General features: G+C 37.8%; 2 protein-coding genes across 5 annotated transcripts in view; both read left to right on the top strand.

Moving 5' to 3' along the window:
- Positions 1-26,659, top strand: part of WASF2 (WASP family member 2) — a 937,387-nt gene that overhangs the window by 502,273 nt on the left and 408,455 nt on the right. The window lies entirely within an intron of this gene.
- EYA3 (EYA transcriptional coactivator and phosphatase 3) overlaps positions 1-26,659 on the top strand; it is a 108,366-nt gene that overhangs the window by 35,478 nt on the left and 46,229 nt on the right. For both annotated transcript variants that reach the window (XM_082684819.1, XM_082684818.1), the window contains exons 2-6: positions 3,390-3,490; positions 12,402-12,445; positions 16,434-16,513; positions 21,283-21,349; positions 23,840-23,976. In XM_082684819.1, the coding sequence (XP_082540945.1) occupies positions 3,458-3,490; positions 12,402-12,445; positions 16,434-16,513; positions 21,283-21,349; positions 23,840-23,976 (361 nt within the window). In that variant the 5' untranslated portion in view covers positions 3,390-3,457. The remainder of the gene's footprint in view (positions 1-3,389; positions 3,491-12,401; positions 12,446-16,433; positions 16,514-21,282; positions 21,350-23,839; positions 23,977-26,659) is intronic.

Genomic DNA, 26,659 nt, shown 5'->3' with positions numbered 1-26,659 from the left:
AATTATAGTAATTCTGTACTTTTTAAATTATCAAATACTAGAGCACTATTTGTGTTATACAACACTTTCATCTGGTTGCTAGTAAATGTGACTTGATTATAAGCATGTGCACTTATAGAAAATGGTATGGGATCTTAATATTAAAGTTTTAGCACATTGAGAAGTTCTAGGAATGTGACAAATACTTGAATTCTTGTATTTAGTAAGTCCTTATATTTCAGATTAGTCAAATTATAAATTATTGGAAAATTTTAAATTTGTAAATTTAAATTATTTGCAAATAAATTACTTTTAAATTATTTGTAAATTTGTAAGTTTGCAATTTTAGGCATTTTACATGTTGCTGATGGAATCCCAGAAGATGCTGTAATAAATCATGTGCTTTCCTTGTAAGATTGCTTTTGTTTGTTTTATTTATTTATTTTTAAAAAGATTTTGTTTGTTTATTTATTTATTTATTTATTTGACAGAAGGAGCACAAGTAGGCAAAGCCAGTAGACATGGAGAGGGAGAAGCAGGCTCAGGGAACCCAATGTGGGACTTGATCCCAGGACTCTGGGATCATGACCCAAGCCAAAGGCAGATGCTTAAACATCTGAGCCACCCAGGCACCCCTGCTTTCATTTGTTTTAAATGATCAAAATTGTTAGTGATCATTGATCCAGTTATTTGATTTTTAAAATTTTTTCCTAACTATAGAAATTATGCCCTTTTATTCCCCTAAATTGAAAAGCTGAGAAAATAAAGGTAATTTTAAAGATGGAAACAGTAGTGCTTATTTTCAAATAAGAAATAGGAGAGGTAGAAAGAATGTTTTCAAATTTTTCCCTTAAAGTTTTCTTGCAACTTAACCATAGAATTTGTCTTAAGAAAAATGGAAAATTCCTTCTTTTCATTATAAAATCACTGTTATTTTGCCATATTTTTAGAAAACAAAATTCAAGATTTTAACATTTAATTTTGTATGACTTGAGAATTTATTTCCCCATAATTAAGAATAGTATTTTTTACCTTGTAAAACCTGTGATCCTTTTTGATCAATAAAAACGGTGCCCCTTTAATGTTTATATTTTTGAAATCAGTTCTTGTGTTTAAAATTAAAACACATGTTATTGAGTATCCTTTTTTAAAACAAAATTTCTTACCTTATTCTTGCCCAGAGGTAGATTTTATAACCCTTCCCCCATGAGAAGGAATATCCCTTCCCTCTCCCGTGCTGAGAATCTACTAATTAGAGATTGCAATGATTACGTATGACTTTCAATTAAGTAAAACATGGAATACTATAACTTTTTGTTTAGGTGAGAGATGATTACACAAAAATCCAACAAATGAGTTACTAAAGGTATCACACTTCCCTCATGATTTGGCCCTATTTTGCTCCTTTGGGGATGAAATTATAGATGTACATAAGTACATTTAGACAGTATTAAAAGCCCATAAAATAAAGACATTTCGATTTAAATCTAAGATAGGTAGAAGCTGATAAAACATAAAAATGTTTCATCTTTCACAGTTGTGAATCCGTTTCACGTCACATTGATTATGCTCTTCTGAGGAGAGCAAAACAAATTCAGGCAAGATAGCTCCTGTGGGCTTTAGTTACTGTGCCCTGTAATTCTGCAGCACCAGTTACCTGCGTCATGTAGAGCTTGGCTTTTGGGGCTCTGTATGAGCTACACGTGAGTATTGATCACCAAGCGCTTCTGACCTTTAAACCTTTTTTCTTTTGACATCTAGGTCAGGGAAGGGAATAAAGTCACGGTAGAGTTGGGCTGTTCTGCCTCTGATCACGTGTGTGTTCCCTCTTTTTCTCATTCTGGAGTGTGGCTGTAAAATAAAGTGTATTGTATTGCATCGCTATAGAGCAAAAGAGGGGAGGGGTGATATGGCACAACTGAGGGTTTTCATTTCCCTTTTCATTTTTTTTTCAATTTTTCAATTTTTATTTATTTGACAGAGAGATCACAAGTAGGCAGAGAGGGAGGCAGAGAGAGGGGGGGCAGAGAGAGGGGGAAGCAGGCTTCCTGCTGAGCAGAGAGCCCGATACATACAGGGCTTGATCCCAGGACCCTGGGATCATGACCTGAGCTGAAGGCAGAGGCTTAACCCACTGAGCCACCCAGTCGCCCCTTTTTAAAAACATTTTTATTTATTTATTTGACAGAGAGCATGTTTTTTTTTAATCTCTGTTCGTTACTTCAGTGATAAGGTTCTATACTTGATTTTGCTTTTATATGTTTAGTTACAGTGGTTAGTAGAAGTAAAACAAGTGTGACCTTCATTAAAAGCATAAATGGTCACATCAGTTTTGGAGAAGTGTCATTTTCATTTGTGTTGAATAGATACGGAGTTTTTGTTTTTATAATGTGTTTAGTTTCATGATACGTACCTATTTCTTGCCAGCAGGCCACAGTAGGAAGCTCATACCAGTAAATGAGGGGTTTTGAGTCCTCTATTTTTCTTTTTTAGTTTGAAAAATCAGGACAGGAAGAGCGGGGCCTGAGAAGGTAGAGTTTGCTTAAAAATTGACTAGATAGTGGGACTCCTGGGTGGCTCGGTCATTAAAGTATCTGCCTTTGACTCTGGTCCTGATCTCAGGGTCCTGGGATCGAGCCCTGCATCAGTCTCAGCAGGGAGTCTGCTGCTCCTTCTCCCTCCGCTCCTCTCCGCTGTATGCACACACTCTCTTTTTCTCTCTTTTAAATGAAAAAAACATTGACTAGGTAATATATTTAGTGGAGCTTATTATTTCAGAATAAAATTGGGTGTTAGTTTTACATAATTTTTCCTTAGTTCTAAAATTCAAGGTTTTGCTTTACTTATTTATTTGAATTACTAAAATAAGTCCAGAAGAATTTTCTTTAAAATCAATTGTATATATACAGATAGTTGGTTGTGAAAGTATTTTAATCGATATTCCAGTTTGTTCCATTTAAAGTGATTCAGTGTGTCTGTGTTAACAGTTATGTAAATGTTCCACATTCAAGCAGGTTAGATGTTATCATAACTTACTGACTTCCTAGGCAGGTTTTTATCATTTTTTAATGTAACAGTAATCCTAAAATCACGTTTTAGTTATCTGCACATGGCTGTCATTATAAGATGTTTAGTGCATTAGGCACTATAGTAACCGGGTTTTAAGTACAGCAGAAGGGGTTCCACGTGTTGGCTTTTGCTAGGCAGTATAAAGGTCATTGTGTGCACCTATCTCGACTTGGTGCAGCATGTCAATTTTGAAAAGCCACGTGCAGGTTTGAGATTTTGAGATTGGGACTCACGTAGAAAGCTTGGAGTAACAAAAAGTTTAAAAAAATTATTCTCTGATGACCTCAATGATAATGCTTTAAGAGTTCATAAAGCTTTGAACCCCCCCCTTTTTTAAACAGACAGTGAAGACTGCTGACAGACACTCGCAATTCAGCCACATAAACGTTAGGAAGGAATACTGGTCCTCATGGAAGAAGAGCAAGACTTACCAGAACAACCAGTAAGTGTCTCCTTTAACAGTTTAAGGTTCTTTTTTTTTTTTTTTTTTTAATTTTTATTTATTTGACAGACAGAGATCACAAGTAGGCACAGAGGCAGGTGAGGTTGGTGGGGGAAGCAGGCTCCCTGGTAAGCAGAGAGCCTGATGCAGGACTTGATCCCAGGACCCTGGGATCATGACCTGAGCTAAAGGCAGAGGCTTTAACCCACTGAGCCAGCCAGGTGCCCCTGACTGACTTAATTTAAAAAAAAAAAAAAAAAAAAAAGTTGAAGAAAAGTACAATTTGACCACTACCTAATTGTTAAAAACATAAGATCCTAGAGTCTAGGTTAGAGTCTTAATTTCTTATAAATATTTAATATAAATAAATAAAAATTCTAAATGTCCCCAGGTGATACAGATTATTGCCTTTGCCATGGCCTTTGTTTGTTTTGCTCTTTCTGTATTTTGACTCTTAGCATTTAAAAAAGGAAAGCAGGGGCACCCGGCTGGCTCAGTCAGTAGAGCATCCAATTCTTGATCTCTGGTTTGTGAGTTCAAGCCCCACCATGGGCATGATGCCTACTTAAAAAATAAATAAAATATAATAGGAAAACAATAGTAATCATTCTTTCAAAATACTTTTTTTTTCTTTTTAAGATTTTATTTATTTATTTGACAGAGATACAGCAAGAAAGGGAACTCAAGCCCTTTCCAGGGGAGAGGGAAAGGTAGAAGCAGGCCTCCACTGAGCAGCGAGCCCAATGTGGGGCTTGATCACGGGACCCTGGGATCATGACCTGAGCTGAAGGCAGACGCTCAATGACTGAGACACCCAGGCGCCCCTCAAGATACTTTTATATTAAAGAATCTTTTCCTTTTGTGTTGTTTCTCTTTCTGAAGTTAGATAAATCCTAAGGCAATTTACTATCCTGAATGAGCCTCTTGCATTTCATAGTAAGAAAGAATGTAGAATAATAATATGTTTACATTTATGAAAATCCAACTTGGAAAAAAATTGAGTTTTGAAAGCAGATGATAGGGCATGTTTTTCATGTTCTAGATGTATTCTTTATATCACAGAAGGATGGGCACTGGCTTGCATCAAGTCCTTTAATACATATTTAGTATTTGTTGTTACATTGAGAGTACATGCTAATGATTACTTTGCCATTATTCTTTTAGCCCCCTTTCTTAAGGTAAGTATAAAACTAGAAAGAGCAGGACGCCTGGATGGCTCAGTTGGTTAAGCATCTGCTTTCAGCTCAGGCCATAATCCGAGAATCTTGGGATCGAGTCTGGCATCAGGCTCCCTGTTCAGCAGGAAGTCTGCTTCTCGCTCTCTGACAAATAAATAAAGAAAATCTTTTTTAATAAATAAGACTAGAAAGACATAAGCAATTGGTAAAATGATCTTGGAACATATGAAGTGTCATCCCTTATCCCTGATGGGGCAACAATAATTAGGGAAATGGTAGAACTAAAAATCATCCTTAGCAGTGTTCCTAGGATATGTACTATGAGAACACATAGCTAAATTAGAGGCATTAAGTATGCCAAAGAAAATTATGTCATTGAGTTTTTATGTAACAAGACAGAAGTCTAGTCAGGAGGTCTAGTTTCAAGACTTATGTGTTGACACATTATGGAAATGGGTATTACTAGTTACTCCGTATTTATTGAAAGTAATGAGAATTGTGAGGCTGACCTGCTGGTGAGTCATCTTTTCTGCTCTGCTTCATTTCCTTGCTGTTCTGTTCAATTTCTATAACATAATGTACAAAACCTGACTGTTAAGAAGGTGAGAAATTAAAGCATTTTTAAAAAATTAAAGCATTTTAAAAACAAATTTTCTACTGACTGTAAATGGTGATTGGCACAGAGTGTCATTTATTTTGATTTGTGTCTTAATTTAGAAAGGTAACTGAGTGACGACATGGGGAGGTCAGTGCCACTGAAAGAAGAGTTTAATGTTACTCATTGTCCTTAGATATGGAAAGCATGGCACACCACCCAGGGCCAAAGGGAGACGCACCAGTGTCAGTTAGGAGGCAGGAAGGAGCAACAGGAATTTATAGGCCACGGGCTTTAGTGGGGTTACCACAGGCAAGGCGAGGTAAACAAGGTTTAGTTTGTTTGAATAATTCCAAGGGCTTTGGGGGCATTGTGGCTGTCAGTAGGTGTCTGGTGTCTGCTTCTGGGTGGGATGATTAGAGCAAGGGAAATACTGACTTGATGTGTATGTTGGAAAGGAGATGGATCAGAGTATGGGCCCTGCATCACAAGGGAGATGTACACAGCTTTGGTCTATAATTTGTCCCTATGATGAATGGATGCCAACTAGACAAATATGGAATCTAAGAAAACATGAAATTTTTTTAAAAACATGAATATTTATGAACTGTTAAAAATAATTAGAGTAGGAAGAGTAAATATTGTACTTTGAGGAGAAAAGTATTCACAGGCTGTAGTAGAGGTCTAAAATTTGAGTAGAAAAAGTGGTTCTATCCCAAGTTGATAATAAATAAAACCGAGAACTTTAACCCTACCGTTAACTGTATACATAGAGAGATGTTACTGGTGGGCATTATTAGCTGGAGTTATGTTACTCTCATTAGCTCGTCTTGTCTCTTTCCTACTGAATTATCCCTTTCTTGTTTCTTTTCTTTCTTTCTCTCTTTCTTGCTTTCTTTTTTTTTTTTTTTAAAGATTGTATTTATTTATTTGACAGAGATCACAAGTAGGCAGAGCAGCAGGCAGATGGAGAGGGGGGAAGCAGGCTCCCTGCTGAGCAGAGAGCTGGACTCAGGGCTTGATCCCAGGACTCTGGGATCATAACCTGAGCCAAAGGCAGAGGCTTTAACCCACTGAGCCACCCAGGTGCCCCAGCATACCTCAATTTTTAAAAATATTTTTATTCCTGTGTGTATAAGCAAGGACTCAAGTTATTTCTAATGAGTTCTGCTCCTCCAGACTTGCAGCAGTTTTATCTTATAAACCTAAAACTTTGAGATGTCAGGGCAGAGCCAGCATTGATCATCTGAAAAATCATAGAGTCATCCACAGAACACAGATATTCTGAATTCATGTACTGTGTTACTAGTATTCCCTTGCTCTGTTATGTTAAAAGCATAATTTTTTTTTTTTTTTTTAAGCAGAGGCACAAATAGAACCCTGATTCACAAATTTGTCAGTGGTTCTTCTTTTTGTGTTATCTTTAGTCATAACATGCCCATTAGATTATGTCATTTTTTAAAATAACAGGTTTGAGATACAATTCACATCTTCTTTTTAAAATGCAATTCAGGGGCGCCTGGGTGGCTCAGTCGGTTAAGCTGCTGCCTTCGGCTCCGGTCATGATCCCAGTGTCCTAGGATCGAGTCCCGCATCGGGCTCTCTGCTCAGCCAGAAGCCTGCTTCTTCCCCCCTCTCTCTCTCTGCCTTCCTCTCTGCCTACTTGTAATCTCTGTGTCTGTCAAATAAATAAATAAAATCTTTAAAAAAAAAAAAGCAATTCAGTGGTTTTTGGTATAGTCACAGTGTTTTTCAGTCATCACCAGAATCCGTTTTAAACCATTTTCATCATTCCCAAAAGAAACTCCATACCCATTAGCAGTCACCCCCCAATTTCCCCATCCCCTGCAGCCCTAGGCAACTACTAATCTAATTTCTGTCTAAAAATTTACTGATTTGTGGACATTTCATATAAATGGAATCATACAGTTTGTGATTCTTTGTGACCAGCTTCCTCCACTTAGCCTAGTCTTTTCACACGGTTCATTTACTTTGCAACATGTCTCAGTACTTCACTCCCTTTTATTGCTAAATAATATTGTATGGATTTTTAAATTTTATCAGTCATCATTTAATTTATCATTATTTTATCATTTTATTTATCCATTTATCCATTCATTCATGTTGTTTTTACTTTTTGGGTATTTTGAATAATGCTGTTATGAACACGGTGTCTGGGTGGCTCCATGGGCTAAAGCCTCTGCCTTCGGCTCAGGTCATGATCCTAGGGTCCTGGGATCGAACCCCACATCGGGCTCTCTGCTCAGCAGGGAGCCTGCTTTCCTTCGCCTCTCTCTGCCTGCCTCTCTGCCTATTTGTGATCTCTCTCTGTCAAATAAATAAATAAGTAAATAATCTTTTTTAAAAATGCTGTTATGAACATCTATGGACATATGTTTTCATTTCTCTTGGTTATATAGCTAGGAATCAAATGGCTGGGTTATATGGTAATTCTATATTTAACCACTTGAGGAACTACTAAACTGTTTTCCAAGGTAGCTACACTATTTTACATTCTATTGATTTCTGGATCGTATTGTTTCAACCCATACTTCTGTAATCCAGTGAAATCTGTCTGTATCCTTTTCAGTTAGTTTACCTTCCTGGAGTACCAAGGTAGTGCATGTTTTCTATGTTTGATTTATAAAAGAGCATAATTGCCCAAGTCAAGGCAAATAATGGTACATGAAAGGTAAAAAAAATAGCTGTGATACTTCACTAGGCATCAGGGAAATACAAATCAAAACCACGATGAGATACCACCTCACACCAGTCAGAATGGCTAAAATTAACAAGCCAGGAAATGACAGATGCGGAGAAAGGGGAACCCTCCTACATTGTTGGTGGGAATGCAAGCTGGTGCAACCACTCTGGAAAACGCATGAAGGTTCCTCAAAAAGTTGAAAACAGAGCTACCCTATGACCCAGCAATTGCACTACTGGGTATTTACCCTAAAGATACAAACATAGTGATCTGAAGGAGCACGTGCACCCAAATGTTCATAGCAGCGATGTCCACAATAGCCAAACTATGGAAAGAACCTAGATGTCCATCAACAGATGAATGGATATAGAGGATGTCGTGTATATATATACACAATGGAATACTATGCAGCCATCAAAAGAAATGAGATCTTGCTGTTTGCAACGGCGTGGATGGAACTATAGGGTATTATGCTTAGCGAAATAAGTCAGTTGGAGAAAGACAACTATCATATGATTTCCCTGATATGAGGAAGTGAAGATGCAATGTGGGGCGTTTGGGGGGTAGGGAAAGAATAAATGAAACAAGATGGGATCAGGAGGGAGACAAACCATAAGACACTCTTAATCTCACAAAACAAACTGAAGGTTGCTGGGGGAAGAGGGGTAGGGAGAGGGTGGTGGGGTTATGGACACTGGAGGGGGGTATGTGCTATATGGTGAGTGCTGTGAAGTGTGTAAACCTGGCAATTCACAGACCTGTAGCCCTGGGGCTAATAATACATTATATGTTTATAAAAAAAATAAAAAATTAGCTGTGATAATAACATTTTCTTCCCCCCTCAAACTTTTTTTGTTTGGTAGATATGATTTTAGGTACATTTTCTCCATTTCTAATATTACTTATTCTTTGTACTGGGTTGGCGCTGTAATAAGTAAAAAGTGAAATAAAATTTGAAAGACCCTATGGTGTGGGTGCCTGGGTGGCTCTGTTGGTTAAGTGGCTGCCTTCAGCTCAGGTTATGATCCTGGGGTCCTGGGATGGAGCCCCACGTTGGGCTTCCCTGCTCAGTGGGAATCTGCTTCTCCCTCTGTCGGCCCTCCACTTATGCTCTCTCGGTCTTTCTCTCTCAAATAATAAAAAAAAACTTTAAAAATAATAATTATTTTATTTTATTATTTTTTAAAAGATTTTATTTATTTATTTGACAGAGTTCACAAATAGGCAGAGAGGCAAGCAGAGAGAAAGAGGAGAAAGCAGGCTCCCCTCGGAGCAGAGAGCCTGATGTGGGGCTCGATCCCAGGACCCTGGGATCATGACCTGAGCCAAAGGCAGAGACTTTAAACCACTGAGCCACCCAGGTGCCCCAGAAAAATAATAATAATTTTTAAAGGCCCTCTCGTATAATTTGTTAATTATAAAATTTAATTATAAAAAATTATACTTTTGTATAAAAATTAAAATTTTTTAATTATAAAAATAAATTTTTGCTCCAGTTCCCTTTTTTTTTTTATGATTTTGTTTATTTATTTGAGAGAGATCACAAGTAGCCAGAGAGGCTGGCAGAGAGAGAGGAGGAAGCAGATTCCCTCCTGAGCAGAGAGCCCAATGAATTTCTTTTCTTTTTTGGGAATTTCTTTTTTTTTTTTTTTAACTTAATTTGTTATTCTGTGGTTCTAATAAAATTAAGATTATGATAAGTTAGATAACTCAGTGCTCCAGTTTTCTTTGTATGGATGATTTAAAACTGTATAGAATGTTTTGGTTACCAGGTCACAAATACATTTCTTTGGTCATAAAGAGAGTCTTAGGGTGAGCTAAGCATAAATTCATCCCCGCTGTTGGAAAATTACATTATCATCTGACATTATGTAAATACTATCATCTTTAGGTGGAAAGGGCAGCACATTTTATAACAAAAACATATATTTTGTCATTTGTGAAATTATGGCAGGCAAGTAAACTAGATAATTTTATTTTCCTTATGTCTAACCTTGCAATTTCCAGTCACAATGTCATCCATTATTATCTTAAGTAGCTCCTTTATGTCTCACCCCTTTCAGTGGGGTTACATTATACAGTTACAATAAATTAAATGCTTTTGTCAAAGTCCATATATTATCCTAGGAGTATTCAATCTCCTGGTTGGTTTATGGTATCTTTTATCACATAGAAGTTTTGAATTTTTGTAATATCAAATCTGTTTTTTATTTTACGGATTTGGAATTTAATATGCCTAGTAAGAATTTATCTGCCTCAAAGGTTTTTGTTTTTCTTCAAATGCTTCTGTAATTTTTTTAAATTTAGAGGATTAAAAAAATTGGGGGGGGGGCACCTGGGTGGCTCAGTGGGTTAAAGCCTCTGCCTTCGGCTCAGGTCATGATCCCAGGGTCCTGGGATCCAGCCTCGCATTGGGCTCTCTGCTCAGCGGGGAGCCTGCTTCCTCCTCTCTCTCTGCCTGCCTCTCTGCCTACTTGTGATCTCTGTCTGTCAAATAAAGTAAATAAAATCTTAAAAAAATTTTTTTTTAGTTGACACACCATGTTACATTAATTTCAGATGAACGTAGTGATTTATCTACTCTTTGTTGTGCTGGGCTCACCCCAAGTGTAGCTGCCATCTGTGACCATGCCATCTATTGCAGTGCAATTGACTATATGCCCTATGCTGTGCCTGTTTTTCTTAGAGGTTTTTTCTTTTTTAAAGATTTCTTTATTTTAGAGAGAGAGATCGGGAGAGGGAGAGAGAGAGAGTGCATGAGTGGGAGAAGCAAGAGTGGAGGGGAGGTGAACACGGAGCCTGCTGTGGGACTTGATCCCATGACCCTGAGTTCACAACCTGAGCCAAAACCAGGAATTGGACAGCCAGCCAACCATACCACCCAGACACCCCAAGGGTTTTTCTTAATGCCCCCCTTTCCTTGATTTTCTCTTTACTTATGAAAATTAAAGTAGCAGTAAAAAATAATGTCTGTTGGTATGCCATAAGCAGGAAGCCAAGAGTGGCTTTATTTATTTTGTCATGTTTTCTCATGAGGAATAGATGTCCATGAAAAATGTTATGGGCCTTGTATTTATCTTTTATTTATTATTTACCTTATCTAAGGAACTGCTAGACTGTTTACCAAAGTAGCTATACTATTTTACATTCTCTCAGTTTCTGGATTATATTGTTTGAACCCATACTTGTGAAGTTTGTCTGTATCCTTTGAGTTCATTTACGTGCCTCTAGTGCCAAGGTGGCACACGTGTCCTGATTTACAGGGAGACATAATTACCTGAATCAAGGGAAATAATGTCTGAGATATTAAATTTATTCATATTAAATATTCATATTAAATAGCTATATTCCCACCTGATATTTTTGTTTAAAATTATTTAAGTGTTTCTGCCTTTTGTTGGCTTGAAATACTTTGAAGGACCTATAATTTTGTATGGCTAAGCATACTAAGCATGTTTCTACTATGACTAGTTATTCTAAACAAGAGCTCTAAAATCAGCTTCTTTGTAATATGAAAGCAGGGAAATCTACTAGCAGTGTTAAATGTTGATCTTCTGTTTGTGGATTCTTGAACTATTTCAGTGGAAATGCTTTCAGCTCAGAAGGAATTAGAAAAGACAAAAATCTGGAATAAAATAATAGCATGCAGAATATTTTTTAAATTGCTCATAACCTGGGGCTCTTGGGGTCTCAGTTGATTAAGCGTCTGACTCTTAGTTCTGGCTCAGGTTGTGATCTCATGGGTCATGGGATCAAGGTCAGCACTCCGCTTGAGTTTCTCTCTCCCTTCCCCCTCTGTCCACCCCCCCATCTCCTCCTTCCCTCTCTCTCAAAATAAATAAATAAGTAAAATATTTTTTTTAATTAAAGACATTCCTGTTTAATAAGTTAATAAATGAGTAAGTGATATTGAGATTGCCACACTTATTGTTGGATAATATAATTATGTGTCTGTTAAAATTTAAAACCAATTAGTTTGTATCCAAGTTTAGATATTTGATTCTGACAAAAATTTTTGTAAAGATTTTTATTTATTTGGCAGAGAGAGAGTGTGTGTGCACACAAACAAGCACAACCAGGCTCCCTACTGAGCAGGGACCCTGGGATCATGACCCAAGCCAAACACATACGCTTAACTGACTGAGCCACCCAGGCACCCCTCTGATAAACATTTTATCTCGAGTAAAAATCTGGTAAATATTTTACCTTGAACCTGAAAAATACTTTTTTCATTAAAAAGAAAAGAGCTCATGTGAAAACCAAGTCCATCTCTAACTCTAAAATAAAACAAAGGTTAATTAAATAAATCTAAGCAAAACAAAATGAAACAATTACCTTGTAATTTATTAGTTAATATTAGCCTGCCATTTGAATAGCTTGATAATTTCAAGAGCAGATCACTATATTGATGCCTTTGTATAATTATTTTTGCAGGTAAAAAAAGCCAAGATGCAGGAATCAGGAGAGCAAACTTTAAGGTATGTAAAGTTGAATTTCTTTTTAATGATCTACTTACTGTCTTTTTTTCATATGCTGATTAGTATAGGGGCGTGTTTTGGGTTGACTACTCTCTTTTTTAGTTTTAGCATGTCAGACTTTGTTGGGTTGTTTTTTTTTTAAGATTTTATTTATTTATTTGACAGACAGAAATCACAAGTACGCAGAGAAGCAGGCAGAGAGAGAGGAAGGGAAGCAGGCTCCCCGCTGAGCAGAGAGCCCAATAAGATCCCAGGATCCTGGAATCATGACCTGAGCTGAAGGCAGGGGCTTTAACCCACTGAGCCACCCAGGAGCCCCATCAGACTTTATGTTTTGAAATTACTTGGTTTAAGATGAAAATTTCCTTCCAGTAGTTTGTCCTTGAAACAAGTAAGCGCTGATATTTTCTTATTCATTCATTATTTATTCAGTAATACGTACTGAACTCATGTTATCTACCAGGTCCTGTGATCTATGGAAGAGACAACAGTAAATATTCTCCAGTCAGATGTAAACAGAATGGGAAGAATAAGCAGAAATAAGGGAAATTCAAGGGATTTTGTGTCAATTACCAAATGAATATGGGATGCCTTAGTCATTAGCTCTACTCCCTCTTGGATAAGAGGTAGCTTCTTTGCACCTCATGCTCTCACTTCTGCAATGCCATTGTTTTCTGCTTTCTCCAGTTCTTAATTCCTTTTGTTTGTCTGTGAACTAGTAATTACATCACCTCTGATATCTTAATTTCCAGAATCTGACTATTTTAGTACCACACACTGCATTCTAGCTCATGTAGCTACTCCCATACTCCCATATGATATCTTCCTATGCACTTCCCATTACATGAGCTGTCATATTTTCACTCTTAAGCATTGACCCCTCCCATAAAAAAAAACTTCCGTATCTTTCTTATGCTGTTTAAATGATAAGATCTATTAATTTAATCAGTCCCTGACAAACATTTTGTGAGGGACTTCTCCTTTTAACTTCTCCTTTTCCCCTGTGGCATGCTTCTTAGCAAAACCGCAAAGCCAACTATCCACCCATTCCATGCTTATTTCCAATCACCCGAACTTTGTGATGGAAAAACACAAAACGGTCCTGATCTGTTTTCATTTATAATTACATCTCAGACAGGCACTTAAAGATTCTTGGTGGTCCGTCCACCCTTCCCGGTGTGTTTTATTCCCTAGCCTCTAAAATTAACTTTCTTCCCTTCCCTTCCTCCTCACCTCCTGGTTTCTCCCCTTCCTTTCATCTCCCCTCCCCTCCACTCTGTTCCCATCCACTCAGCTGGGGATCTTGCTCTCCCTAATTCAAAGAAAAATTAGAAACAGTTCAATACTGCCTTGTTTGCCTGTCACCAAATCTACCAAATTTGATTAGACCAAATCTACCCATTTATCTATTTCTATTTTGACCAAATCTACCCATTTATCTGCTTCTCTACAATATTCTCTTGAAATCAAGAGTCGGACACTAAACAGACTGAGCCACCTAGGTGCCCCATTAGCACTCTTGCTTCTATTGAATCTCTAAACACTTAGTTGAATATGTAGGGGATTTTGCTATAACATAAGATTCTAGGACCATAGGTCTTTATACCATTGTATACCAGATTATACAAATAGACCTTCTAAGTTACTAGTAACTTCTAAGTTACTAGAAATAGTCTTTCATCAGTGGGTATAACAGTGAACCCCAGACTTATCCAGGTATACATAGGAGACAAAACAGCCATTGTAGTTGGAATATGAAGTTCTTGTCTAGTTTTATACCCATCTCCTGGTAATCTTGTTTAAGTAGGCATGACTAGAAGTCTGTATTTTTACCAATTATTCAGGTAATTATAATAATAGACAAGTTTGGGAAACATGGATATAACTAGTCAGTCTGATTTCTTCCCCTTACTCTTCAATTCTCATAGTCACATCTTGGTTAGTACATTAAATGCTATCCAAAAATACAGGCATTTCAGTAAATAGATAAACTTCATCTGGGGATTTAGCTTTAAAAATTAATTACAGAGGTGCCTAGCTGGCTCAGTTGGTAGAGCATGTGACTCTTGATCTCAGGTTCATGAGTTCACACCCCAGATTGGGCATGGAGCCTACTTAAGAAAAATAAGGGGCATCTGGGTGTCTCAGTCCTTAAACGTCTGCCTTGGGCTCAGGTCATGATCTCAGGGTCCTGGAATCGAGCCCCACATCGGGCTCCTTGCTCAGCGGGGAGACTTCTCACTCTCCCCCTCCCCTAGCTTGTGTTCCCTCTCTCCTGTGTCGCTGTCAAAAAAATAAATAAAATCTTAAAAAAAAGAAAGAAAGAAAGAAAGAAAGAAAGAAAGAAAGAAAAATAAAAGTTAATTATAGGGACACCTGGCTGGCTCAGTCAGATGAGCATGCAACTCTTGATCTCGGAGTTATGAGCTCAAATCCCTGCTGGGTGTAATGATTGCTAAAGTAAATAAGTAAACATTAAAAAAATAAAAGGTGATTATATCTGAGGAAAAACTGTTTGAAAATTCAGAATATACCGGGGGGGGGGGTCTTGATTTCTTATTTGAATGTTTGAGGTCCATTCAGAAAAAATATGAGAGCTTTAAGGATTTTGATGCTGTGTACTTTTTATGTAAGTAACATTTCTTTTAAAAATTTTGCTGTGTAGAACCTACTCTTACCTTTTATTAATCTCATCTTTGAAGATATGTGGAGTCTCTGGTATGGTGTTGTCCATTTCTCCCTAGAGTATAAAATAGCAGAGCAGATTTCTTTCTAAGGGAAATGAATGTGGGAAGGATGCTTGGGCTGGGGTGAAGTTATAATACAATAATAATGGCTATGGTTATATTACATTTACTCTCTTCTAGTCTCTAAGTACTTTTCATATATTAACTCACTAATCCATGTAACAGCCCTATGTGTTAGGCTCTGTTATTGTCCCTCTTTGACAGTTGAAAGCGGGATACAAAGAAGTTTAGCTCAAAGTCTTTAAGCTAATTTTGGCAGAGTGTAACATGAATGCAAGCAATCTGGCCACTATGCTATGCTGGTAACTGAGAGAATAACTGGAGAGTAGAAAGGAAGAGGGAGGACACTGTGAGGGGTGAAAGTTAGTAAAATCTCCATTCCAGAATTTCAGTGAGAATTTTGCCATTCAAGTGTCTAACCTAATGATTTGTTCTCCCAGTTTATGTGATTTACCTTTTGTAATTTATCTGAATTCTCCTTATAACTTAAAAAAAGATACTGCTCAGGAGATATGATAGCAAATTTAAAAAAAAAATTTTAATTGAATGGGGAGCCTGGGTGGCTCAGTGGGTTAAAGCCTCTGCCTTCGGCTCAGGTCATGATCCCAGGGTCGTAGGATCGAACCCCGAGTCGGGCTCTCTGCTGGGCAGGGAGCCTGCCTCCCTTCCTCTCTCTCTGCCTGCCTCTCTGCCTGCTTGTGATCTCTTTCTATCAAATAAATGAATAAAATTTTTAAAAAAATTTTTTTAATTGGATAAAAAGAGAAATATAATAGAATGAGCCATTTTAAGGTTCAGGACCCCCTTCTTGGAAGCAAGCATGTATAATTTGAAAAAAATTCTCAAGTAACTATGAGAACCACTGTCTGAAATCAGGAATCTCCCCATTTTACTCTGGAACTTTGGAAACAAAGTAACAGCGAAGTTTGGTTTGTTTTCTTATTTTTTGTTTTTTGTTTTTACCCCAAGTTCTTTAGAAAAACTCTGACTTGTCTCTGACTTAGCTGGAATTTCTGAGTGATAGGAAAACAGGAGTGATATGAGAAAGAAGAGTGAAATGCTGAAGGTACCAGCCCCAGCCCTACTTCTTCAGGTAGCCGCTAAAAACCAATAATGATACCATGAAGACTTACTTTGCCTCTTACTTGTGTAGCACAGGAAGAGAAATGAGTTTGATGAAATCACTTTTAGCAACACATCAAGTCCATGAGGGGCTAATGTTTTCATTTTGGTTCTCTCAGTCAAGTGAGCAGCCCTGAAGTCAGTGATCAGAAACCTGAAACTTCAAGCCTTGCTTCAAACCTTACCATGTCAGAGGAAAGTAAGTACTGTATTCTGTGCATGATGAAAGAGGTATTCTTATAAATGGATGATGCTGTTCTTTTATAATTGGTTTTCACTGATTGCCTTGTTTGTTCCTTATATCCAGAAGCCTTTCCTGTCCATGTCCGTGTCTGTGTCCGTGTGTGTGTGTGTGTGTGTGTGTGTTTTCATCCTTGTGTTCTCATATATTTGACATACCAGCTGAGGAAGAAAATCGCACGGAATCCATTTACCTGAGGAGTCACACTTGGTGATTTTATTTTTGTTTTGTTTTGAAGTTGATGTTCTGGAAGTAATATTGCCTTACTCGCAATCAGAAAAGTTTCTGGGCCAACCTCTGACTGCTCCTCCAAAGACATTGCTGTTTCTCTACCTTTCTAACAACCAAATGACTCTACCTATCCATCTGTGCCAAAAAGAAAAGTAATCCCCTTAAGAGCCCCAAATGGAAGGGTGCCTGGGTGGCTCAATTGGTTACACATCTGCCTGTGGTTTGGGTCATGATCCCAGGGTCCTGGGATCGAGTCCCACATCTGGCTCCTTGCTCAGCAGGGAGCCCGCTTCTCCCTCAGCCTTCTGTGCCCCCTGCTTGTGCTCTCTATCTCTCTCTCTGACAAATAAATAAATAAAATCTTCAAAAAAAAAAAGGAGCCCAGAATTGATACTGGACGCTGGGGGAGACCCACCCCAATAAGATACATCCTCCACTTACCAACCTGCTTTCTCCTATAGAAAAGATAAATTTATAATGGACAAAATTTTATAGAGTGTTCTGGGTTTGTTTGGTTGGGTTTTTTTGTTTGTTTGTTTGTTTGTTTGCGAAGATGTAAGTTTTCTCTAGCATACCCACATATGTCCCCAGGTTCCCTCCATAGGACAAATAGTCATCCCTGAAATTAAGTATCAGTGCCCCTCCATATTTTACCACGTACTTTAAAAGAATAAATTTGTATAAGACACTTTTTAAAAAGACACTTGTTTAGGGGATTTTTTTCTTCTCTTAAGGTGGTTATGCTTAACTTGACATACTTTCATGTATTAGAAAATGATGTCTTAAAAAAAAAAAAGGAAGGAAATAGTATATCTTGAACTATGTATATTATTTCCTCAAAGGTACTAGTCTAGTGGTTCTCCAGCTCTTAGTGTACTTAAGAATCTGGAATGCTTGTTTATAATGTAGAATTTTGGCCTCATTTTCAGAGATTATCATTCAATAGATCTGATATGGATTGGAATGTGTAAGAAGATAGGTGATTCTGATGCATATGAGAAACTGCCCATACTGTGGAAACTGCTCTAATCCGTGAAAAGTCTGATTTTTTTTTTTTGATGTCCCACTCATCCCCAAGAAAAAAAACCTATTTTTTTGTATATTCCAGGGCCAGGAAGTAAGTTGAGTCTTCTTGCTCCTTCCAGATATTTCTTTCCCTTTTTTCCCTTTGAAAACTCCAGTTCCTTTGAAGTACATATTTATGCCTCCCTTGCCTTTCTTTTTACCCTAAACTGAACTACTAGCCATTTTGCTCTTTAAAGACTAGGTCTTCTTTGTTTTCTTCTCCATCCATACTCTTACTATTCTTGGTGATTTCGAAATCCATGTAAATGACCTATCCAATACTTGTCATCATATCTGTCTGCCTTTATGTCCCTTTTCACTCTGTATGGATTCTATGGCTCTTTATTATAATTGTTCCTTACAAATACCTTCAAAACCTTTGCCTCTTGTACTCTCCTTGCTAAACCCCCGTCCTAATTTAATACAACTCTCCATCTTCCCTTTAAGTGCATTCACATAGCTAAACATTATTGGATAAATTATCTACCTGGCTGACTCACCAGGCCTCAAATAGGCCCCTAGCATGTTTGGAAATCCTACTACATTTTGCTAATGAATTTTACCTTTTGATATTTCACAGAATACCATATCCTCACTCACCTTTCTTCATTCTTAACCGATGGCTCCATTGCAAATAGAAGTTATCAGACAAAAAAAAAACCCTTATCCTCTCACCACCACCAAATCTTTAAGCCTACCTGTGTTTGTACCCATGTTTTCTTGCTTCATTCTTTTTTTTTTTTTTAAAGATTTTATTTATTTATTTGACAGAGATAACAAGTAGGCTGAGAGGCAGGCAGAGAGAGAGAGAGGTAGAAGCAGGCTCCCCGCCGAGCAGAGAGCCCGATGCAGGGCTCGATCTCAGGACCCTGGGATCATGACCGGAGCCGAAGGCAGAGGCCCTAACCCACTGAGCCACCCCGGTGCCCCTTTCTTGCTTCATTCTTATCGGGACTAAAATAGTCCTAGTCTGTAGAAATAGTGCTCCTGTCAACGGTAAGACCTTTTATTTGGGCTCCACATCTAACCCTTTCTCACCTTCCCCAAAGGCTTTGACAGACCATGCCTGTGTCATCAAATTCTTCTTCTCTTCTTAATCCTTCCTGTCAGTAAAGAGACATGACACAGTATTTGCCATCTTTAAACAGAAACAAAACCCTCCTTTGGCTCCACATTCTCCACCTCTGTTCCATGACCCATTGGAACTTCTGGAAAGAGTTGCGCTTTCTTGTTTTCTTGCCTCCCATTCATTATTCAGTCCTCTCAAGTTTAACTTCGGTCACCACTCTTCCACTGAATTGCTCCTCTCGAGGTCATTAGTTACTTGCAGTTACTCTGAGAGGACTAGTTCTAGTGAACGTTTCTTCTCATAGCCTGCCTCTCACCACTTTTCCTCCCACCTTTCTCTTCTGTTGGCCCTTCTTCCTCTGCCTGAACTCTGAATGTTAGGCCTCAGGATTTATTTCTAGTCCAGCATTCTTTCCTCTTTCTGCATCCTCTCATCCACTGTGTTACTTTAAATATTGTATACATGGTTGATGAATTCCAAATTTAAATTTCCAGTTTGACTTCTACCCTGATTTCATTTGTGTATCCACCTGCCTGTTTGACACCACAACTTAGATTTCTGAAAGGAAAGTCATACTTAAAATATGGGAAAGCTTTTGGGACACCTGGGTGGCTCAGTGGATTAAACGTCTGCCTTCAGCTTAGGTCATGATCCCAGGGTCCTAGGATCAAGTTCCTCTCCCTCTGCCTGCTGCTCTCTCTGCTTATGTGGACATGAGGGCTGTCTTTCGCTCTCTGACAAATAAATAAAATCCTTTTTAAAAAAGGATTAGCCCCATCAAATCTCTTCTTTTCCCAAATTGCCCCATCTTTAGGAAGGGGTTTCACTATCCCTCCCATTGCTCAAGCTTGAAATTATCCCATATTCCCCTGTTTTCCTCAGTCCTTACATAGAGATCCGTCAGAATGTCCTGCTTTACCTTCAGAATGTATTTCAAGGTTGTGCCTCATCTCCACTGCTGCTATTCTAATATTACAGCAGATTATGCCTTGACTGTTTATAATCCTTTCACGGTTCCTAAGTACTGCAAAAATAAAGCCTTATTCATTCTACAAAGCAGTAAATATTGGTCTAAATCTCCTAGGATGTTTTGTCAATCTCTTCTCAAATTAAATCAGAGGAGAAGGGTTTGGGTTTTTTTTTTTTTTTTTTTTTTAAGTAGTTGTCAGCAGGGAAGGAACCGTCACACAGAATCCAAATGAAGGTATGTTTTCTGTGATGGATGTGAAGACCCTTTAGACCTAATTGAGATCTCTTTCATTTTTGTCAAAATTATTATGGATGAATGTGATCTACAGATTTCCAGTAATTATTTTTAAAGACCTTGAACAATGGCAGTGGACAAGATATCGATTTGTCTTACTATTGGCCATGAATTGCTGGCAGCTTAGGTGCTCTTGACCAGAGTTCCCTTTTTAGTTCAGATACTCAGGAAACCCAGCTAGAAGTAAAGTTAGTTGGTTTACTCTAAAACCCGACTAATAGTAGAACAACCACAACCTCCTTCTCAGATGCTGAAGGAAGTTCTTGGACAATTCAGGGATCTGGTATAAGTTCTTTATGATACAACTCTGTCTACAGAATGGACTGAAATAGTGCGTAATGAATAGGATTTGGCTACCCATCAGACTTGAGTTGAATATTTACAGATGAAATCATGAGGGTGAAGCCTTCTCAGGAGCTATTTCAGATAAAGTTATAGGTGTCAAGAGGACCCTAGCTGTGAAAGTCTCTTTACTTGATGGTTCATCAGAGCAGCATCACATCAGTTCCTCAGATCTGTGTCTTTGCTTTGCCAGACTTGAAAGCCTTCACCACAAAGCTGAAAAAGTAGTGGTATGGAAGTGTTCTTGCATCTTTTGCTGCACTGTAATAGCAGTAGCAAAAATTTTCTAATAAAACTGGGTACTCCCACCCCAAATCTGTCTTCCTGCAAATCATTCTTATAGCTTTTTACTCAGATGAGTGGAAACACCCAGAGAATGAATAAGCTAAAGAAATATAATGCAATTTCTCAGATATGGATCTTGGTTTTTAAGTTTGCCTCTGAGCACAGTGAAAGCTTAGGGTGTTGCTTCATCTGTGACTTTAGATCAGTGACAGATAAAGATAGAGATCAACTAGTACTAACCTTCAGCTCTTCCCCAAACCCCCCACATTCTGGCTTCTTCTACTGTCTCTAAAAGTCTCTAAACCCATTACTATAAGAGAGAGGGATTTTCTACTGCATAGTCTTTTTAAATTTCTCAGGTGCCGTCTGTAATCTGTTATTTAGTTTGAAAGACTACAGTGAGATATGCAATTTTTCTCATTTCATTTTTGAAATGTTCTAACTTTTTACCTGATGATATCTTTCTTTCAGTTATGACATGCACCGATTACATCCCTCGCTCATCCAATGATTATACCTCACAAATGTATTCTGCAAAGTAAGTTCAATAATTATTTCAAAAATCTATATGCCTTTTCTCTAGGTTCATTTCAAAATTTAGTTTGATATTTAACTTAGTAAGTCGACATTTTAACTTCATTTCACCTCTCATGTTTTCTGACCCTACTCCAATTTTTTTATTCCCTCTAAATGTAGAGTCTCTGTTACATGCTTTTAAAAAGTAGATGGTTGCCTGGAATAGATAACTGTTACACAGGAGTTTGCTGTAAAAGAATGGCCACTGAAAATGAGAAATATTCGTGATCAAAGCGTATCACTGATTGACCTCTGATCATTCTCTCTTTCCTCTGCCTTGCTAGATCAGTAACACAGCTCAAGCCAGCCTCCTAGTGGGACTTCTCCACCTATTCTATGTTCAGTTTCTTGCTTTAGGAATGTCCTCAAAGTAGAATTTAGGCTTGAAGTTAGGCTTAGCAGGTTGAAGTCACTGAAAGGCAACGTGCTTTGGGCCTTCAACAGGTAAGATCAGCATTTAAGATCCATAAGCTAATCATCTCCAAGATGAGCAGTACAGAACTGGGTGTATGCCAAACTACCAACCATCTGTTGATAAAGAGTGAACCTGTACATACATTGATAGATACATATGAGTGTATTTATTGAGGTTGGATGTATGCCCAGGTGCTTACATAGGCAGAACACATGAAGGAATTGGTAACAGAGGTGACTGATACCTATGGTACTGTTCATAAAAAACTGGCATTTTCCCCCCTTTTTGTGCTCGTTTATACCTTTTGAATTTTTCATCAGTTAACAAAGAACTAAAAAGATTAATTCAATGAGTTATCCAAATTCTCATCTGATATTTAACAATAATAGCATCTTTGACCCAGTCATTTGCACATGATTTCCTTCTGTGAAATGACTGAACCTATTCTCTGAGATCATTATGAAGGAAATAAGAAAATAACTTTGAGTTATAAAAACTCTACAGGAAAAAAGGATATTATGATCTTTAACATATCTGGAGATCAATCCATTTGAAGTCACCAAGATTTTAAATTTTTCCCATGTGAGTTGATTAACAGTTATGACCTGAGTTATTTCTTGGTTCAGATCTGGATAAGAAGAACGATGTGAACATGAGGCATATTTCAAATTCATCTGACTATTCAAAAAATAATTTACATACCTGTTGCATTCAGGACTCCTTATTAGCTATGCATTCAGTCTTAATTCAGACCTCTTTAGCACTTATGTGAATCATTGCATTATAGCTATTTTTTAACTGGACCTCTACTTCAACTTTTCCCCCCTTCTAACCCATTTTATAAAGCAGTGTCAAATTAATCTTTATTCAAGAACAGCTCTGATCTTGTCACTCTTTGCTCAACAATTTTAGTGGCTCCCGATTGTTGCAGATTGGTCTGAACTCAGCCTGGAATTCAAGGTCTTTGCTGTCTTTCCTTCTTTTGCTACTCCCCTTCACTTCATGTATGTCCTTTAATATAATCTTTGCTCCTTATAGGCTTAAGCCCTTGTTTGCCTTCCTCTGTACCTTTACCAGAGTTTTTCTCTTTTCCTTGGATGCCCTTTCTTTCCCATTTCTGCAAATCTTATCTGCTCAGCTCACATACTGCTTCTTTATAGCCTTCCTTCATTTTCCTTTCCCCCAAAGCTGAAAAAAAATGTTTTCTCCTTCCTCGCAGTATTTTATTGTTCAGATTTATGTGGTACACAAAACACTTGCATTGTAAGTACAGCATAACTCACCAAATAAAATAACTGGTATCTAAAAATTCAGTGCACAAAATGTGGGACCATTTTATTGCACGGATGAAATGACCGGGTCCTCTAGCTAAAGTCCCAGAAGTTTCACTGCTGAATTCGAATTCCCTAGCTAAACCTGATGTGGTTGGCTGCAACTAGTGACAGTATATTCTGGCTTAAACATCAGTGGGAAGATTCTGAGTCCTGTCTGGGACTTCTCAGATTTTATTATCTGGCCCCTGATTTGTAGGCTTGATCTGGGAATATTGGGGCCCACCGCTACTCCCCGTTCTTTGATGTGTAGTGGTTCCTTGCCTTTTTTCTACCAGCCTAACCCCTCTCTCAAGTCCTACTCTCTCTCTTAGAACTTGTTTGTCCCAGAGGGCTGGGTGAAGAATAAGAGCCAATTGTGAGTCCCATTCTGTCCAGTTTTGTTACTTTAGGGGTTCATGTACATGTAGATAAATTTTATCTACAACTTTGCATGTAGCATATTACAGATGGTTGTAGCATAGTGATTGGACGTTGGGAGGATACTTGGAACTATTTAATTTCCCATAAAGATGTTTCTTAAGTGATAGTACAACTTGGAAGGGAAAAATTAATTCTACTTTCTGACCACAGTAAGAGACATTTTATGTGGAAGGTTAGTCTCCTCATTGCTGATTTTTTGCTTTTAGTGTTATTAGCTCTTCCCTCTATTTCTTATTAAAAATAAATCACATATGAAAGTTTTTATTTTCTTGAACTTTTATAGACCTTATGCACATATCCTCTCAGTTCCTGTGTCGGAAACTGCTTACCCTGGGCAGACTCCGTACCAGACACTACAGCAGTCTCAACCCTATGCTGTCTACCCTCAGGCAATCCAAACATATGGACTACCTCCTTTCGGTAAGGCATTCTATTATAAGCAGTTTCTAAGAGTGTTGATTTTATCCCCTAGAAACTTCGATCTTTCTCCAGATACCAAGTATGGCTAATTAGAAAGCTGAAAGATGATGGGTTGTTCTTTATAGAATATCTACTCAGTTACAAGTGTGATAGATGTTGGGTGTGCAACTTTCCAACAGTATATTTGATGCATATTCAATAAAAGCATAACTTTTAATGCTCATTTGTGTATCTGCCAAAATTTAGCTGTTTCCAGAAAGGTACTAAATCTCGACTGTAAAGCTTGGAATCTTTAAGTGTTGGGAGAAACTCTTTGAGGAATTACTGTTACTTTCTTTATACAAAACACATTACCATGGTTAGATAAGCATAATAAGTATATTTTGTGATGACTGATTTTCATGCTAAAACTTGGTAATCTAAATATCCAGATAGAGTATGCCTTATAGTGTACTCTCCCTTTTTTTTTGGTCAGTTTTTCCCTCTCTTTTTCTCCCTCTGCCTTAAACTGATCAGTTGTTGCTCTGCTGAACTAACAAGTTATCTTAGAACGAGGAGAATCCCCAATTTTATATAGCCCTATCTTTGTGCGTAGTTTGTTCTATAGTTTTAGGTATGTTGGACGTGAACTGTGAATTAGATTGATTTACTGGAAGTCAGTTTGAGACTCTGGGAGCACTTAATATCTGTGCTGATTTTTCTTTGTGTAAATTGATAGATATTTGCAGTATGCTTTGTTGTCTCTTCCCTGGTTTCCTAGAACCAATGTTAGAAAGTTGAGTGAGTACTGTATTATTTTCACATATGCAACATGTTAATAAAATTTTATCTCTGTAGCCTTTACTGAAACTAACTGGAAATTAGAAAGAAATTCTCAACAGATCGCCACAGATTCTTGATGTATTGGGGTGTTGCCTGCTTTTGGTTTCTACATTCTTGCTTTACCTGGCCCATTTGACTAGTCCCTTGTGACAGTGACAGCTCTCTTAGTTTTAGGCTTGTTAATATGCCTTGGCTCCTGGTAACTACTAGAAATAAAATGGGAGGTCGTGTTTTAATGATAGTGATGGGTCTGTAATCAAAGGAACGAGACTGATACAAAGGGAAAGTCAAGCAAAGCTTTATTTTGCGCCGGGCATCGGGAATCAAACCAACCATTCAGGACGCCTCTTACAGAGAGGGCAACCCCTCCCAGCCTCACAGACTAACTTTTATAGAGCAAAGGCCATGTGGTTGAGCCTGGCCACGCACAGGTGGCCAATGAGATTGTAACACACAGAGAAAACTGCACAGTCATGCTAGGTCACACATGGGTGGCCAATTGAATTACAGTTCACCCCATAGTAGCTATTTGAACTAGCCTATCACCTTGGTCAGGATTGGCGCCCAAAAGGCGGGTCCCACACACCTTAGTAGCTAGGGAGACAGTATCCTCGCTTTACTGATTGGATGTCTCCACCTGGCCCTACTCATCCCTGCATTCGGGCTCTGTTACCTCCACCTGACCTGACCTGCCCTTGTATTTGGGCTCTGTTATCAGGGACTGGTCGACCATATTCTACTGGTTTCCCGGACTTGCTTTTAAGTAAGTTCCTTGTGGGGGGCAGAGGGGGCGGGTAGGGTCAGTTTAAGTTTTACTGCATAAACAACAAAATCACTGTTTAACCAGATGGAATCGCTCTGGCTAAATAGGCCCTTACAGTATTGGTAGTTGATAACTTCATGAAAGAAGACAAACAGAAATGCTCTTGTTCCCCCATTTGTATGTCCATACCTCCACGCCTGTCAGTATCCGCCCGTATACTAAAATCTTAAATTTGTTATATATTTAACCAGCCATGACTGAGTAATCCTTTTAGAAATGGAACTTTCTGTGAATATGTTTGTGCTTATATCTTTTTGCATATGTTAAAGTTAATTTTTCAACAGCTGACTAGTAAAAGCTAGCAAGTATAAAGTAAGTATTTTTATGTTAGTTTTTTACCTTCTGTTTTGGTTGAAATTCATTGTTAGCAAGCCCAGAGCTCTTTATGACATTGTCGAACAGTTGATCATTCCTGCTGTTCAGTATTGAGTAAAACTCTTATTACATCTCTGATCTCAGATTATGGAAGACCTAACACAGTGCCATGTGCATATTATGGTATCTTTTATGATCACTGCATTTGCCATGTATTAAAGAAAAAAAAATTCTGTATAATAGGTCCTTGGTAAAAACGTTGAAACTGTTTATATTGTAAAGAAGTATTGGTAATACCAGGCTCTTTTATTAATCTGGTTTTGTTTAATATTTGGGAGTGAGGGAGACTTGTTTCATAAATTCCTCTCTCAGTATTTCAGAGAAAGAGAATCAGCTAAATCTGACTCTTAAGTAATATATGAAGCTTACTGGAAGGAGATTTAGGTTGGGGTAATGTGAATGAAAAATGTAGCATATTTTCAGAATTTATTAAGGAAATTATAGATATGGCTGGTTTTTTAAAAAGTGTGTTCACTCAAGTAGAAAATACTGTTTCTTCCTGTGAAGATTTGGCAATTTTATCTTAGTGCTGCTTATTAGCATTAAAACTAGATTAGCTGGTCTGTTATTTCATTTCAGATGTAAACAGGGCTTCAGGAAATCTCTAATATCTAATGTTTATGAAGTGCTTTATATACCAAGCAGTATGCTGGGAACAAGTAC

This window comes from Mustela nivalis (genome assembly GCF_964662115.1).
Source record: "Mustela nivalis genome assembly, chromosome: 10".
NCBI classification, from domain to species: domain Eukaryota; kingdom Metazoa; phylum Chordata; class Mammalia; order Carnivora; family Mustelidae; genus Mustela; species Mustela nivalis.
The sequence above is the reverse complement of the archived record's forward strand: the minus strand, read 5'-3'. Positions and strand labels throughout refer to the sequence as shown.